Source organism: Cyprinodon variegatus, unplaced genomic scaffold (assembly GCF_000732505.1).
Source record: "Cyprinodon variegatus isolate N-32 unplaced genomic scaffold, C_variegatus-1.0 Scaffold737, whole genome shotgun sequence".
In the NCBI taxonomy this organism is placed as follows: Eukaryota; Metazoa; Chordata; class Actinopteri; order Cyprinodontiformes; family Cyprinodontidae; genus Cyprinodon; species Cyprinodon variegatus.
In genome coordinates this window covers 101,092-117,639 of record NW_015151190.1, presented here as the reverse complement: position 1 = coordinate 117,639, position 16,548 = coordinate 101,092, and the positions used below count along the sequence as shown (strand labels likewise).

Genomic DNA, 16,548 nt, shown 5'->3' with positions numbered 1-16,548 from the left:
GGTCTGGATTGCCATGGCATTACAAGGCAATTATGTAGGTTATCTCTTTATTTTTGAATCGAACAGCAGAAACCAAGGGGAAATTTCTCAAAAATAAAGCCAAAATTGCCAAAAAAGAATGTTTTTGTTCTTTGTTTTCTTTCTTTTTTTTTTTTAGCAATAAAGATGTTATTGATCTGTGTGTAATGCATAATTCATAGTTAATCAGGAAGTATTTGCTTTACGATGGAAACCTTTTATGTCTAAAACCATTTCTTTATTGTACATTTTGTTAGCTTGTCTGTCTGCTATATTAACCAATATGATGTGTTGAACTAGATCTGCTATTTTTACAGCTTTTGTGAGACACTTTTTTTTTTATAAAGTAGGGCATTAATTTATAAAAAGTTCATTTGAATTCTATAAATCTAAGTTTTCTGCCCAGCAATTGTAGTATCAAGGTAAGAGCTGTCAGTCTGGCAAAGAATCTGGTTATATGAAATTGTAAAGTTGAACTTTTTTGCAACTTAAACCTAAACTAAAACTAGACTAAAATCTTTTAAAAATTCTAGTTGACTAAAACTTTAACATATCATAATGACTGAAGTGCGACTAATAGCTTTCGTCCTGAAGACTAAGGCTAAATCTAAGATGGCTGTCAAAAACAGCACTGCTCTGCATCACACTGACGCCAAAAACCAAAACACTGCATAATTGCACCATATATATGTAAGGCTCTGAATTTCCATATCAATTCGAGTTTTTGCACCATGTTTTTCTCCTACATTTGATCACTGCTGCACTTTAAGAAAAAACTGAAAATTTCGTTTTGTACAATTTTTATACAAAATGACAATAAAAGTTGTCAAAGTCAACCCTGTTAAACCTTATGTTTCTGTTCTGGCACTTAGATAACCTGATTCTGGTTGTTCTGAGATTTAGATTGAACCTATAGGAGATGGAGCTTTTTTTTAGTCGTGGTGCCTAAACTCAAAATTATCTCCTGCCTCCTCTCCTTCTGTTAGACCGAAAACTAATTTACTGTTTTAAAGTTTAAAATTCTTGTCCAAAGATAAAGAAAACTAAGATGTGTCACTTGTCAAAATGTTTAGACACTTTACTAAACAAAATTAAATTGGGCTTTAAAAGAAAAACTAGAACTTTCTTGGAAGTAAAATTCATATTTATTATTGCTGTCAGCAGAATAATGTTTAGGTTAGGTTTGGTCATCATGAGATTTTTTAACAACTGAAGTTAAGTTATTAATTACAACACATAATTTAAAAAATGGTTTTATATACTTTCATGTCAATTTTTTTTTTTTGGTCCCAAAATTATTCATAATAGGAAATCAGCCAATGCTGCCAAGACAGATCCTAATGGAGACTTCAGTACAGGTCAGAACCCTCCCTCAGAACTTAAACCAGGTCCTTTACCCTGTCCTTTATGGAAAGGTAAACATCTATCCTTCTGTCCGTCCATCCATCCGTCTGCCCATCAGATCTGACAAGTTATTTAAAGATTCATTTACCTCTGCAGCTTCTAATCTTAACATGGTGATTTTACCAATCATATGAACCGCCACCATATTACGGAGGAGTACCCCTGCAGCAGGTTGTTATATGTACCTGATGACCAATGTTTTCTCTTATTACAATTTCACAGGTACAGATTAAACCATGGTTGTATTTAATCTACACTATGTCTGAGACAAGTTCAGAACTCTTTGGGATGTTTCTTTGTAACTGATCTAAGGCATCATCTCTTCTTTCTGCTCCTCCTGTTCCTTTTTTTCTTTGTACTGACTTGTTGGCTCCTGGCTTCCTTTAGCCTCCATTGCCAGGAGGTGTGCACGCTGACCTTTGCTGACCCCTGTGTTCAACTCGGTCCCTCCAGGAAGAGGCAGACATGCGACAACACGATAATTGAACGTGCTTCCATCTAACATGGAAGCTATTATTTAAATAATTTTTGTCTTGAAGCTGGCAGGACAGGTTAGCAAACAGTCGTAAGTCGCTAATATCAGAAAATCATGCAATGACAAATTTGCCAGTGATAACCCTATTTTTTCTTTTCAACACCTTCCTCTTGTATCTTTTTATAGGTCTTCTAACTCTCTCTATGTGCTTAAGCATCTTACTTCCAATTTACACAGCATGCATCTCATAAATACTCACCCATTAATATTAATGACAGCATTTAAACTGCCTCTGCAGGGCGTTGGTATGTGTGCAACCATGGTCAAAAATTGTATTAAAGTCACTAAAGACATACTAGATTGTCTTGAGTTCATGTGTATATTTACACATCTATGTTTTCTAAATAAACTATTTGTAGTCTTGTACAACTGATTATACACATTTAATGCACCACAATAAGCAAAAACTGTAGCATCTCTGTATGCTGTGTCCTCGCACAAGGGTTGGATCTTTAGTTGACCAAAGTTTTGTGCGTTTCCCCCAAAGCAGTTCTCCTCCTAACCGGTTAGCTTAGACTGATGGTGCTTCAGAAGACAAATATCACTCAAAAATCTTATGATGTGCATTTAATATCTTCAGACTGCCATTTCTGCTACATGTCAAACAACCAATAATCTCAGGTCTTTATGTTTTCATGCAGTTTTAGATGGTTTTTAAATGTTTTAACTGCTTTTTGTATCTACTCCAAGTATCTTTGTCTGCCATTAAAATGTATTTGCTGTTCTAAAACATTTACTGTTTGTCTGACAAAAACTAAAGCTGTAATGATCTGTAAGGGAACAGAAACTTTTTCACAGGAGTCATACTTTAACCTGAACACTTGGCTGATGGAAAACTACATTTGCATTTTCAGGCACCAGCCTCCCTTTGTCCTGTCCTGTTCAGCTCCAGAGCTTTTGGGCATCAGTGAGGAGAGCAGTGCATTCTGGGAGGCCATGTGGGGTGCTGCGTCTGGGTTGGTTGGTAGAATAGAGGAGGGGAACATGGCTGTGATGGGCCCTGCTGCCTGCCATCTTCCCTCGGTTCTTTGGCTCTTTTATAGTTTGCCCAGCCAGTTACTGCCGCTTCATAAACCCTCAATGGTTGAAAGACAATGCGAAGCAGGAGAGTGGTTATGGCTGGAGCTGAGTCACTCCTGAAGCCCGAGTACCACAGGCAAACCAGGAAGCTCTAATTGGACAACTGACAGATTCCAGTTCTCCCTGATGCTATAGTCTCTACCGCTCCGGCTCGGTTAGCAGAAACATTCTGCCTGGGGACCTGGATTTTAATAAGACTCTATTTGTCTTATAGTGTTTGTGGGATTTCCATATCAAATCCACTATTTATAATTCTGTTTGCATGTTACAGCTCACTTTGAATATTGACTCATGGCCTTCTCTGTCTTACGCCACTGCAATGACTCAAAGCACAGAGTGTTACCTTAGCTTCCCTTTTTGGACGCCGAGCTTAAATGGGCTCCAAAACACTGTAGAGATTAGTCTACAAACTAGTGTACAAATGGCTGATTCATGATGATGCAGCCTGAAGGTTTAGTGACGGCTGGCTAAAGGTTTGATGAGTCAGTTAGAGGTAGGGTTAGAAAAAAAACAGAACCACCACGGAGGATCCAGTGTGAGAAGCCTGACTCATGCTTTGGGATGTATGAAGGTAACCCAGGACTGGTGCAAGGGGTGGTGATAAAATCGGTTCAGTGTATTCAATGACGTCTGTAGAAAACAGCTATATTATTTGAATGCAAGTTATTCATCAAAGTTTCTTTTACTCTTTGATCAATATGAAAGAGAGCATGAAGCACAAAGATGTGTTTAGAGGGTGAAAATGTGGAAAAGTGGATTTCTGAACACCTCTGAAGTTAGCAGAATCATCAGACATAAATCCCTCCTGATTGGCCAAGTTTTAAACTACGTGTAGAATGAACACCTTGCTGCTGTGCTTGGATGTTTCTGTTGTGACCAAACTGGCCTTGATGTGCCTCTGCATGTGATGTTTTACCTGGTAGGTGAGCAGGAACTTTAATTCCTTACGTTTTTAGCTTGGATCAGGTGTAGATATTCTTCTGTTGCCCTATCTGCTACTACTGTTTCTTAGTTGAGAGTTTGGGGCTCTCTCTGGCTGGGAGTGTTGAGGCCAATTTATACTTCTGACTTATAGCCTCTGCAACCATCAAATCTGTCTCTGTGCGCAACCACGTCCCCCATTCAGAGGCTCTGCAACCATCGTCCCGCACCTCAAAAAAATCCTGACTACACGTCGGACAGTCGCAAACCCGTGCAGACCTCAAGCCGAAGTGCGCAGACAAAAAGCAGCTGTGATTGGTCCTTGGTAGGCCTTTCCGGCTGTCTGTGTGGTTGTCCTCCTCGATTTGGTGCCGGGGCGCACCATTTTCAAAAACCGAGAAATAATAACAATGGATAACCACGACGAAAGGTTGATCGAGGAGGTTCGGAAGTACAACCACTTGTACGATGCGTCAGACATTGTTTTGCAAAATAAACACCCCATCCTGTGCCGCAGAAGTTGTTCTCTTGACCATCCGCCAAAGTTATCGCAAGTTCTCGAATAAGCTCCCCCTTCCGCTTTGGCGGGAAACTGCTGTGCGTCCCTAGAAATTCCAGACTGTTGTTGCAGAAGCATATCAGTAAAACTGGTTCGCGACCAGACCCAAGCGACATTTGATGTGTGTAGTTGCAGAAGCATAATTGGCCCTTTACTGCAGTCGAAATGCAGTCTGTACACTCAGAAAGTTCTGAGGTCCAGGGTCTTAATAGACCATAGTGGAGAGGTTACGTATCGAGCAGACTTCATAGTTGGGTGCGGGGTATGAATTAGCGCTGGGTGGTAGGATTTGAAATCAGACAATGCTTCACATTCTAAAAAGCCTTTATATTGTGTTATGTGTGCTTTATTGTGTTATATATAGGTAGTAACTGCAGCTCGTACACTTCATAGAGTCTTCCTAAAATAGCTTTCATACATACATGGTTGTGTAACTGTTCATTACAGCATTTAATTATCCACCTCTGGCTTAGAACTAATCAAACGGTAAATAAAATGTGTCCCCTTTTCTTTATTCTAGGAGCTGGAGAAAGCTTTGTATGAACAAGACTTTGATTTTCTGGGCGAGCTCCTGGCCTGCTTGTTGCAAGGATGCTACCAGCGCACTGATATCACGTGAGTTGACAACCCTAATGAGGAGCTATTGTGTATAGCTTTAAAGATAGCATGTTACAATGGCGTCTTCTTTTTGGCAAAAATCAGCAGGCCAAACAGGCAAACAGGTTTGTGCTATTGATGAGGGGGATATAGCTGTTATATACTTGTAAGCAAGCTCTATAGGTGTTGCTGTTTCATATTAGGTCATACGTCATGATTTTACCAAAGCAGAGGCTAAAAAAAAGGGGAGAGTTAGGCCTAAAACCACTGCTGACTGTTGAACATAACGGCTGTCGCATGTTTGTCAGTCAAACACTGTGGTGGTAGTGGAATAGATGGGGGCTGCTTTGCAATTCTATGACCTTAGTAACCTGCTGTGATTGATAATAACATAGCATATAATCCTTTATTAGAATGTGTGAGTTTGTGATCTTAAAATCACTTGAGGCATGAGGTCAGACAGTGATTTGAAAGACATCAGGAAGTCTAACTTAGTAAGAAACAAGGTCTTCATGAAAGGTGTAGTCAGATTCTGGACATAAACCTGATTGAAATGTGGTGAAATTACAGGACATTTATTCTGAGAAACTGCATTGTGACACAAAGAATTAAAAGACTTAATAATATCTTTACATAAACAATATTCTTTGATTTATGAAAATATGTTCAGAATGATAAATTATAATAATCCAATTTGATATGGGTTTAAAAAAAAAAATCTCATTAGGTGTTTACTTCCCGCTGCTTTATTCTAAATGGAAATGGACATGCACAGGGTTGTCATACTTCCCTAAAGCGACTGCAGAAGTTCCACACTAGCAGAACTTCTGCCTGCATGTAAAAAAAAAACAGAAAAACAAAATCCCCAACAAACACAGTGTGTCGGTCCTGGATGCTCTAAGTGCCTAAAATGGACCTGCTTGAGATATTGAGAGCAGAAGTTATTGCTTTCCAGAGTTCATCCACAGGCGTATCATCTCATGCGTTTCTCACCATAGGGCTGCAACTAATGATTATTTTGCAAATCAATTAATCTGTCGATTATTTTTTCAATTAATAATCAGGTTCCCTAAAGAAGACTTTTTATGAAATTAAACCAGGAGAAACTAAAAGTTTTCCACTTGAGGAGTTCTGAACAGAACATATTGACAGATGAAAATGTTTTTTTTTTTTATCTTAAATGCAAAATGTTTATATATATTTTTTTATTTTGATACTATTACTAAACTTTTACTGCTTTAAGTGGTTTTGCTGTGTCAGCTAAAGGCAAGTTTTAGTCTCTACACTCCAGTTAACAATTAATCTATTATTAAATTAGGTGATGATTACTTCAATAATCTATTAATCAGTATTAATCTGATTAATTGCTTCAGCCCTAGCTCCTTCAACTCACATGCAGTCAGGACAGTTGTTGCCCTGATCCTAATTACACGATCAAAAGTGTTTAGATTGACTCTGTGTGGACTGAGAATCGGCTTTAACCCCCCCAATTGGAATATAATTCTGTTCAGTTGGAGCTCAATCTGATCAGCTAGTTGGTTGGCTTGTTTACATGATGCTCGTTTATTCCACCAGCTCATTCCTAATTTCCATGTGTTTGGCTGTCTGACATCTAACTCCAACACCTATTGTTACCTATTGTCGGGGTTAAAGGAGGATTAATTTTTCACATGCTGCTTTACATGTATTTTTTCTATTGATTTTTACTGTTTACTCAGCTTTACTTTGGCTAATTTTAAAATGCGTTTAATCAACAAGAAGTGAAAAAACAGAAGGAATCGGTATCGGCGTAAACCATTTCACTGCATCACTGTATGAGAAGTGAACCAATCAACCCAAACATGACATTAGATCCAAATTAGTCACAGGTCCCAGGAACCTCCACAGGAAGTCTGAGTCACCAGGGCCTTAAATGTGTGGAAGCCAGATCTTACTCATTTCAGGTGGGGTTATTCTGGTGGGAGTTGTGGTATTATTTAGATGGTTGATGATTCCTGCATGAAAGCAGCAAAGCCACCAAAACTTTTCTCTACTCTGTTCTCTTGATGGGAGAAAGTGACTATAAAGTATATTTGAATCTGTTATTTATGCGTTGGTCAGGGGGATTCCCCTTCTGTATGCCTCCTACTCAACTCCAACATAAGAAGGAAGCATGAATGTACGGTTAAGCGATGAGCACAGATGCAGGATCCAGTGTTTCCACTCAGGCAACGGGTTACAGGAAGACAGCCTTTTTTATTGGACTAGACAGGCGCTGGCATCCTGGGGGCGGCTGCTGAGCGCTGGCCTTTCACAAAGCTGCCCTTTTCATCTGCACGCGTTAAACGCTCTGCCGGAGCTGGAGGGAACACAGGGAGGGAGCACATCAGGGAAAACAAGGGGACAGAAAGGAGGAGAGAGTGGGGTGATGAGTAGGGGGGAGCCTGAAGCTGTGTGAAAAGTGCACGCTGCTCTTCTAGATAAGCTCACTCTTTCTGTTTGCCGTTGCATAGATGCTCAGATAAAGCCCAGCCCCAAGGACAGCAGCAGGTCTGTATTTGAGGGAAAGCCTGGGTTTATGTTTAATTCCTGAACAAACTGATAACTGGAACACAAATCCAACATCCATGTCAAGTTCAAGGAGTTTAAATGCTGCTGCTTGAGCTTTATATACAAATAAATCCTTCATTTCAGGAGTTTAAAGGATCTGCTAATCAGGCTGAATAGGTTATAAAGAGTATCATGCCTTAAACCTCCACCTAAAAGACTGTAAATGCCTTTACTGTCCTACTGTACTGTTTAGAAGGCAGCTGATCAACAACGACTGACTTGACTTGGAGTTGATGTAAACCGTATCACCACAGCATATCAGATAAGACCAAAGGAAAAAGAAATCTGGTTTGAATCAGGAATGTTTGGAAAAATACAAATAAAATGTTTTAAGATGGGTTCCTTGTTTGATCAGTAAAATTCTGCTGGTTCAGGCCTAATAATTATTCCTTGGGTCTGGATGAAGAACTCTTGGAATATATTTAGGTAGTTAGAAGAGAAAAGTTTTCAATTATACCGAACAATGAGAGTTTCTGTAAATTTCATTAGGTTTGCTGATTTATACTTACCACAAGGAGATTTCATACCTTTATTGTCCAAATTAAATTAGCAGTTGATGCCTTTTTATTTTGAATTACAATGGGATCTGTCTGGGATTGCCTTTTTTTTTTTAGCAGAACTTGTAAGCCCTTAAACAGTTTGTGATCTTTCTATAAATTTATTTGGCCACAAACTCAATAGTTTTCCTTCACTCTTCAGCCCGCAGACGTTTAGCAGTTACCTTGATGACATCATCAGCTACCGTTGGGAGCTGGAAGAGGGAAAACCTAACCCGCTCCGCGACGGGCCGTTCGACACGCTCCCACCGCGCACTCAGGTGGAGCTGCTGCACAGACTCTGTGACTACCGGCTGGACGCCGCTGATGTCTTTGATCTCCTGAAGGTGTGTGACGTGTAAATAAACTGTCTTCCTCATTTATTCATTTTTATATTTCTTTGTATTTTTGTCTTATATCCAGTGTTACACTAGGTCTGTATGGGTTAAATGAAGGTGTCAATAAAGTTATTCTTTAATGCTGTTTTTCAATCAGATACTAAGATGATTGAAAGACAATCATTAATTGCTGATGATTTAAAAAACTATTATTTAATATTTTGGTCTCCTTCTCCTCATCCTGTAGGGGCTAGATGCAGATAGTCTGAGGGTGGAGCCCCTGGGGCAAGATGGAGATGGTGCCCTCTACTGGTACTTCTATGGCACTCGCATGTACAAAGAAGAGCCACTTGACAGGAAAGCTGAGAGGCTGAGGTAAGTTTATGCAACTTTTTCTGCAATGCAAACTATGATGAAATGTTCCTGATCATGTATTGTGTGGTTTAATTGGAGGCTGCTTTCGGTGTGTAACTGGAACATGACCCTGACACACTTTACAGGACAGTTAAGGATTCAGTAGCTAATTATCCTCCTTAAAATTCTTTTTTATCTTTAAAGATTAAGTGAATATGATCCAATGTTACCAGAGAGGAAGAGAAGGGGAAGACCGCCAAAGAAACGAAAGTTTGAAGATGACTATATGAGGTAGATATGCATAGAAACAGTAGAGTTTTTATTTTAATAATCTATCACAGCAGTTTTAAACATAGTTTCCCATATATCTGTGTGACCTGACATAAATAATTACATTTCACTATTGTTTTGTACGTTCTTTTTTTTTTTTTTTTTTATATTGGCATAAAACTGTTTATATTTTCAAAATCCTCATGGTGAAGTGATTAAAGTACTAGACTGTAATGTCAGGGACCCTTGTTTAAATCCCATTTGCTTCAGGAAGGGCATCCAGTGTAAAAAGTTTGTTAACAAAAATAAAAAATAAAAAAATAAGTCTGTGATCCCTTCAAGAGATAATCTGTGGGGTTTGGTTAAGCCAGTTTCCTGCTGTTACCATGGTGAGTAAAGCAGGTATTGGTACATTTTACGGCTACCAAGTCCTGGTAGAAAATTATCACCTTCAATAAAGTTTTCTAAAATGTCCTCCTAGATGACCTATGGACCAGAACCATAAGATGATGATCTTTCTTAAACCAGGATTGATTGTGGAAGACTCTGGAACATTAATTTCTAAATGGAATGCAAACAAAACTTTTATCTAAAGAAGAGAACTCTGGACAACCAAACAATGGTCCACTTAGTTCCTCCTCAGTCCAGGTTAAACGGTTCTGCCGTTATTTCTGATTCAGGAAAGGGTTGACACGAGGAATGAGAATGGTTTGTAGCCCATAGCCTGGATACGTCTGTGGGATGGATCTTATAGCATTGATTCCAGCTTCTGTCCACATCTGGATCTAAACCCAACAGCACGTGATGGGATTTTATTTCATTATCCTCACAAGGCTGTGGTTAATCCTGTGGCTTGTACACTATTCCTTACCTCACCTTTTCCTTCCTCTCAACCTTCCACTGAACCACAACAAGAAGCTTCCATGACTGCTGCATCTTGAGAAAGATGATGCTGACTGTCAGTCTGCATCCTTTTGATGACCATAAAATTGGGTTGTACGATGGTTCAGATTTAGCTGAATGGTCCTGTTTTCCATACCTGTCTCAGGTCCTTTTCATTTAGTTTTTGTTGCTTTCATTATGCTTGCTCGTGCACTTTTGGGGTATTCTGATTTAAGTCGAAAAAATTATTTAAAAAAAAACCTGCCTGTTATTATCATTAGACTGATGCTCTGGGAGGAGAGCGTGTCTTGGATTTTATTCAACAGTGTGGTATGTAGCCCTCTTGAAAGGTAAAAAAGCTTAAAGCTGCATAATTACCTTGAAAAAAGTTTGTGAGACATCTATGGAATAAAACCATTAATTTCTTTGTTTAATTACTGGGAAAATTAGTGTTTTAATGGTATAATTTTTTGGAGCTGTTCTTGAACCGAAATTAATCAGATTAATCTTGATTAATTGATACCTGAAATAATTACCAAATAATAGTAATTAAATAGTATCAGTATACACGCTTTAAAAAATGCATTTTGAGGAAAACACAACCAACCCAGAGCAGTAATTAAACCAAAACTCAACAAAAAAATATTACATTCTCTTTTAAGAGGAAAAATACCTTCTCTGCCCTATTCAGAACCTCTCAAGAAGCAGTTTTTAGCTTCACCTGGTTTAGATTTGGTGTATTGAATATACAGTCAACCCTTTACTGGTGTTTGATGTGGAATTTAAATGACTGAAAATATCTCTTTTTAGATTGGTAGAAAAAAATAACTGAAAGCTGCAGCCCTACTTGTGCTATTTGTGTCATCTCTCAATATGCTAATAGATTTAGGTTTATTCATCTCCGTACTTTCTATTTTGTTCAGTGAAGAAGAATCTGAAGCAACAGAGGTGAAGACAGAAAATGGGCTAGAAGATGTTCCTCCAAGCACAGGTAAACCAAATCCAAAGGTACCAGAAGGTTGTAGTGACTGCATAGGAAATGGGAGCGTTTGATTCTTTTCAAACTCATCAATCTCAGATGTTTTACTTCCAATGTCTCTCTGCTGCGTTTCAGCTCCTAAGCGAGGTACTTGGTCTCTTGTTTGTGAAACGGAGGAACAGTGGATCAGGTTGGCAGAGAGCATCAAGGACAAAGCCTCCCCACAGGACCGCCACCTTTACCGTGTCATCAGCCAGAATTTTCTGCCTGAGATCAGCAGCATGATTGAGCACAAGGTCAGTCCTGAAATCCCATCTGCACCAGTCTCCATCAAACATGCCTGATGTGTTTCAGTCATTTTCTTGTTACATACTTTATTTTTATTCCTGATTTTGTGTTGTGCTGTCCCTTTGATAAAATTCTACACATTTATAAAAAGCAGTAAAACATCTTAAGGCATTGCCGTTCTCATAGAGTTAAACATTTAGATTAGTGACGTCATCATTTGGTAACTTAGTTTAACACAGTCATGAATGTGATCTGACAGCAGTAGCCATATGCTTTAGAGTTAGAATTAATGCTAAACATTAGCTTTACTGTGTATGTTTGGGAAAATGAGGCTTGAATAAACTCTGTTAAGCATTTTCCCTTTTAACACATCATTGCATTTATAGAATTATCAGTTGAAACAGGGACGGTTGTTGAATATGAAGGCAGAATTAAACTCTTGAAGACAGCGGCGATTGGCCTGAAGATGTTTTTACTGTTATTAGACACAACCATCCAGAAAGAAAACACTTTAGTACTGAGAGGCAGAATTTACTTAGAAGTTGCCAATCACAGGAGGATTACTTTCCCCAGTGGTTTTCACCCTCAAAGTGACGAACGTCAACACTTGCGCACAAACAGATCCACACGCGAGTAGGAGAGAAGCTACGGGGGTGTTGAAAGCAAGCCACAACCGCATGGAGCATACACTCATATATGTGACATATTTGGGTCTGGTAGTACTGAATCTGCATGCTTAGAAATTTCAAAATGCATATGGAGGGTAGTTCAGGACTGTGTGTTTAAAAACAAAATAGCTGTCCATAAAGTATATGATGAGTGTGAGAAAATCCTTCTTCAAAGTTTACACTTAGACCAGTAAAATCAGACAAGAACTGTTTAAACAATCAGCTTTTATCGTGTGCTTTTCACACCCAGAGTGACTAAAGAGGTTTACAGGTTGAAAAATGCAAAGGAAATAAAACACAAAAACCCAGACTGTTCCATCAGATGGCCAGCTGGAGAAGCATGATTTGTCACTCCAGAAGTGGTGTGCTTTACACCAACTCCACCCCATGCTTTGCACCTGCTGATGTGTGGCTTGGGTGGAGCTGTTATAGGAAACTTCCATGAATCTTCCTACACACTGACCTGAGTTAATCTGGAGGCAGCTATACAGTTTGGGGGTCAGCAGCGATGGTCTCTGCAGAAAGTAGGTGACCTCGGCACACTATGGGTCTCAGCATCTGCTGCTCTGCTGGCCTACCGCTAGGACCGACCTGAGTAGTCATCATTCCCAGTACCTTCAGCTTTGTTATAACACCTCTGAAAGTTGGCAGTGGAATATTTAGGAGCAATAAAATGTCACATCTGGATTACAAAGATAGGGAATCAAAGAAGCATGCCTAGGTGCCTGATTTTATACAGGTCCTGATTTAATCATCAGATTCCAATTATTTGGGTTGATGAGCCCATACCATGCCTCACGGTTCGTGTGGCCTCCTGTTAGGATCTGTCTCCATAATTTTAACTTGGGTCTGTTGCACTGTATGGAGCAAAAGATGCTTTGCAACTGACAATTGATGGATGTTGGTTTGGGTTTGATTCATTATCAGAATGATTTAGTTGTCAGATTCCATTCCTCTCAGCTTAATATTTAACCAAAATCCACAATTAATGCTGTTCTTTTTCAAGCTAATTTAGATGGATTATTTTGAATTGTTTTCATATCTAAACTACCAAGGTCCCCAGATTGATCCGTTTTTTTTTTTTTTTTTTTAAATAAGTAGTGCTCATGGATGTGCATATGAAACAAAATTTTTTTTTAGTGAGAATTAAAGTAAAGCTTCTTTTTGAATCCTCCTTTTGAATTGATGAGTTTATGGAAACTGTCCAAATCCAGTCAGAGTATTCTCCCTGAAATCGGGCTCTGTCGGGCTGCTGTCAAAGTCATTTAATGTGGTACTGACAGCCAGCAGGAGCTCACCTTGAGGCAGAACAGGGCCTCTTGACTGACAGCTCTGCTGGGCTGCAGGATTCTGTCGACCCTTTCCATGGCGACACCTGAGGCTCTCTGTCTGAAGTGTCTTGGAAGGGCTAGGGTTGTCTAAGGTTGAATTGTAGAGCCAGAGGACTCATCAGTGTTTCTGACTAAAATGAGTCAGAAAAGGCTGCTGTACCATCCAACTGATGGTTTTCCTTTTGCTTTTATCTTTTTTCCACCATTGTCATTTATCTCATCTTTACTTCCTACCCACATCTTATTTCTTTTTCCTTTCAAACTATGAAAAATGCACATACACACCCACACCAATACAAAAACAGAGATGCTTATGCATTTTGAGGCTTCACCGTTTTTTTTTAATGGTTATTCATTCTTCAGCTAAATTCAGTACACTGTAATGGCCCCAAACTGATATAATTAATTAAAGATTTTTATTCTAATTAAATTGTTTAAATTAAAGTCTTATGTTTTCTGTTCATTCCTTTCAGCTTTAAGAAGGTTTTCAATTCAATTCAGAAATAGATTTTTAATCACAAAGGCAAATTTGATGCCATATTATTGGGGTTTCTTCTGTGAGTTGTCTTAGGCTACGTTCACACTGCAGCAAATCCGATAATTTGGCCCATATGCGACCTGGATCTGATCTTTTCATGGCAGTCTAAACAACACAGATCCAATTTTTTCCAATNTCACACTGCAGCAAATCCGATAATTTGGCCCATATGCGACCTGGATCTGATCTTTTCATGGCAGTCTAAACAACACAGATCCAATTTTTTCCAATGCGACCCAGGCCGCTAGGCTATGTGGTCCTAAATCCGATAGGAATCTGATCTTTTCAAATGCAACCCGTGTGAACGGCCAGGTCGCATTCATCCAACCTGAACGTCATTAATACCTGACAGCGGTCACTATTCCACTAGCTACGCATAACTGGCAAGAAAAACAATTACCATGGCAGACGATGATGCAGGGAGCAGTATTTATGTTTAACTATCGAAAACATTGTGTTTTTATGGTAAGGAAAGATTGCTAGATGCGCGGCGGCACTACCATTCGTGTTTACTTCCGTGAACACAGAGCACGCTGGCCTGTAACGTCACTGCGCCCTCTACTGCTGACACTTGCGTTGTATGACTGCAGTTCACACAAGAGATCACATATAAGTCGCATGTATTTGGAAACATCAACAGCAACACAAAAAAATCTGATTTCACAAAAAAAACTGGAATTGAGCATCAAGGCCCACAGTGCTGCCAACTTAGATTTTGATGACTGTTTGCAGGAAGGATGCCCTGTAATGGTCTGTCTTATAATTGTTCTGGAAAAGCCTTGATCCTTAGGGTTGTTCAGTCATCTTTATTTGCTGGTTGAACTTTTTCTAAATTCAAGAAAAAAGCAATTTGAAAGTGTAACATTGTGTTTTCTATAAAGAAGTATGTTTTCAGAGACCAAAGAAAAAAGACTTTAAGGGAGAAATCAGTTTTTGAGAGAAAATGTTTGCATTCTGAATGCAAAAAAAAAAAGTATTTGGGAGAAACATTTTTTTTTTTAAGAGCTTCTTTCCCTTGAAAATGATTTTCCAAAAGCGATTTATCGTTCATTTATTCTGACACAATAATGTCTCAAAAAAACTTTTTCTCCAGTCTCATGTAACATCAGTTTTAAGGTTGGTGTGAAAATGTGTTCTCTCGAATATATTTATCATTTTCCCCTTTCAGGTCTTTTTTAAATTGAATTAAATAAAAACACAAAAATAACTCCATACATTAGCACCATGCTTAATCTAATTCCACCACTTAGAAAATTAAAAACTCTGAAGGTTTAACTCTTTAGTTTAGATTAATCTCTTTTTTTTTTTTTTTTCTTTTACTTTAAAAGAACCAGGTCTATGATGCCTGGTGATCTGACCCAATGGGATCAGGAAGCATATGTATGGAGGACCAACAAAAGTCCTGCATGGTTGTATGGTTGGTCAAAAAAACAAAAAAAGAGGATTGTTTAAGTCTGTCTCAAGCAGAAAGCGTGCCGTATGGAGCAGGGATCTGGATCCACAAGAGGTGACCAATGACTGAAAGCTTGGTTAGATTGGATTAACTCAGACTCCATACTGTCTTGTAAACAGGATCTGATGTAACAGTTATTCCTGCTGTTGCTCCAAGAGGGGGATTGCTTCATTTGTCTACTTTGTAGAGCTGGAGAAAGCTCTGATGGCTCCTCTGGTATCTCAAAAGAGTGAAGTCGATCTGTTGTAATGGTGTGATTGAAAAAATATGAGATGTTTTTAAAACTTGACTTTCCCTTGATGCTGGAAAAAAGTCCATTCCTGGTTAAGGAAATGCAGAAAAACTCCTTAAGTCTTGGTGGTAGTGTTGGCCATTGTTACCCTCATCTATGTATTCTCATTAATAAACATAAATGTTGGTCAAAGGTTAAGGGTTGAAGAGAGTGGGGAGTATTGGCCCTAAACACTTGGTTGTGTTGGTTTATGGTTGCCAGTCTGCTGTGATCCCAGAGTGATTGAAGGCCTGCCGTTCATGGATGAACACACAAACATCATGGTTGAATGTCGATGATACTCCTGAAACGTCCCTGTCCAGTTTATAAGAAGGGAACCAAGCTTATGGTGTTTATTTATTTGTTTGTTCTTTTCTACAGGAGCGAGAGCAGAAACAGAAGTTACTGGATCCACCCCCGGTCCGTACATCCCAGTGGTTCTCAGAGAATCCCATTAAAGATGAGAAAGAGGTGCGTCATACAGATACTTCTGATGAATTATAGTGAATGTTTAGTCATCAATGTTTTTTCCCCTGGTAAAACAGACACTCTGCGTGCAGAGGGAAGTAAAACACTCATGTTTGTATATCCAGGACAATCTGAAGGCCCGATCAGAGGAGGAGAGGAGGAAAGATGAAGAACTGGACCGGCAGGTTCTGCTGGCCGAGCAGCGCCGGGAAGAGGAGCGGCTCCTGCAGGAACAGCAACAGAGGGAGAAGTTGGAGAAGATCAAAGCTGTGGAGGGTAAGGTGGACTGCTGGATCACAAATACAGAGATAGAGCCCCCTCACACCACAGCTGGATCTGCAGAAATCAGACTCACACCAACTAATCAGGGAACTGAATAGTGAAGCTTTATTAAAAGACTGCAATAGGCCCCTTATTCATACTCCTTCCCATCTCCATTGCTGTGGTTTATTCCCTGCGAGCTGGAATA

At 39.2% G+C, this 16,548-nt stretch overlaps 1 protein-coding gene across 3 annotated transcripts in view; it reads left to right on the top strand.

Moving 5' to 3' along the window:
• The window catches only part of cecr2 (cat eye syndrome chromosome region, candidate 2), a 52,378-nt gene that overhangs the window by 24,863 nt on the left and 10,967 nt on the right, over nt 1–16,548 (top strand). For 2 of the 3 annotated variants that reach the window (XM_015395350.1, XM_015395349.1), the window contains exons 2-9: nt 5,038–5,132; nt 8,403–8,586; nt 8,825–8,952; nt 9,142–9,222; nt 11,007–11,074; nt 11,198–11,358; nt 15,993–16,082; nt 16,205–16,355. In XM_015395350.1, coding sequence (XP_015250836.1) covers nt 5,038–5,132; nt 8,403–8,586; nt 8,825–8,952; nt 9,142–9,222; nt 11,007–11,074; nt 11,198–11,358; nt 15,993–16,082; nt 16,205–16,355 — 958 coding nt within the window. The remainder of the gene's footprint in view (nt 1–5,037; nt 5,133–8,402; nt 8,587–8,824; nt 8,953–9,141; nt 9,223–11,006; nt 11,075–11,197; nt 11,359–15,992; nt 16,083–16,204; nt 16,356–16,548) is intronic. The other variant, XM_015395351.1, reaches the window with a different exon arrangement.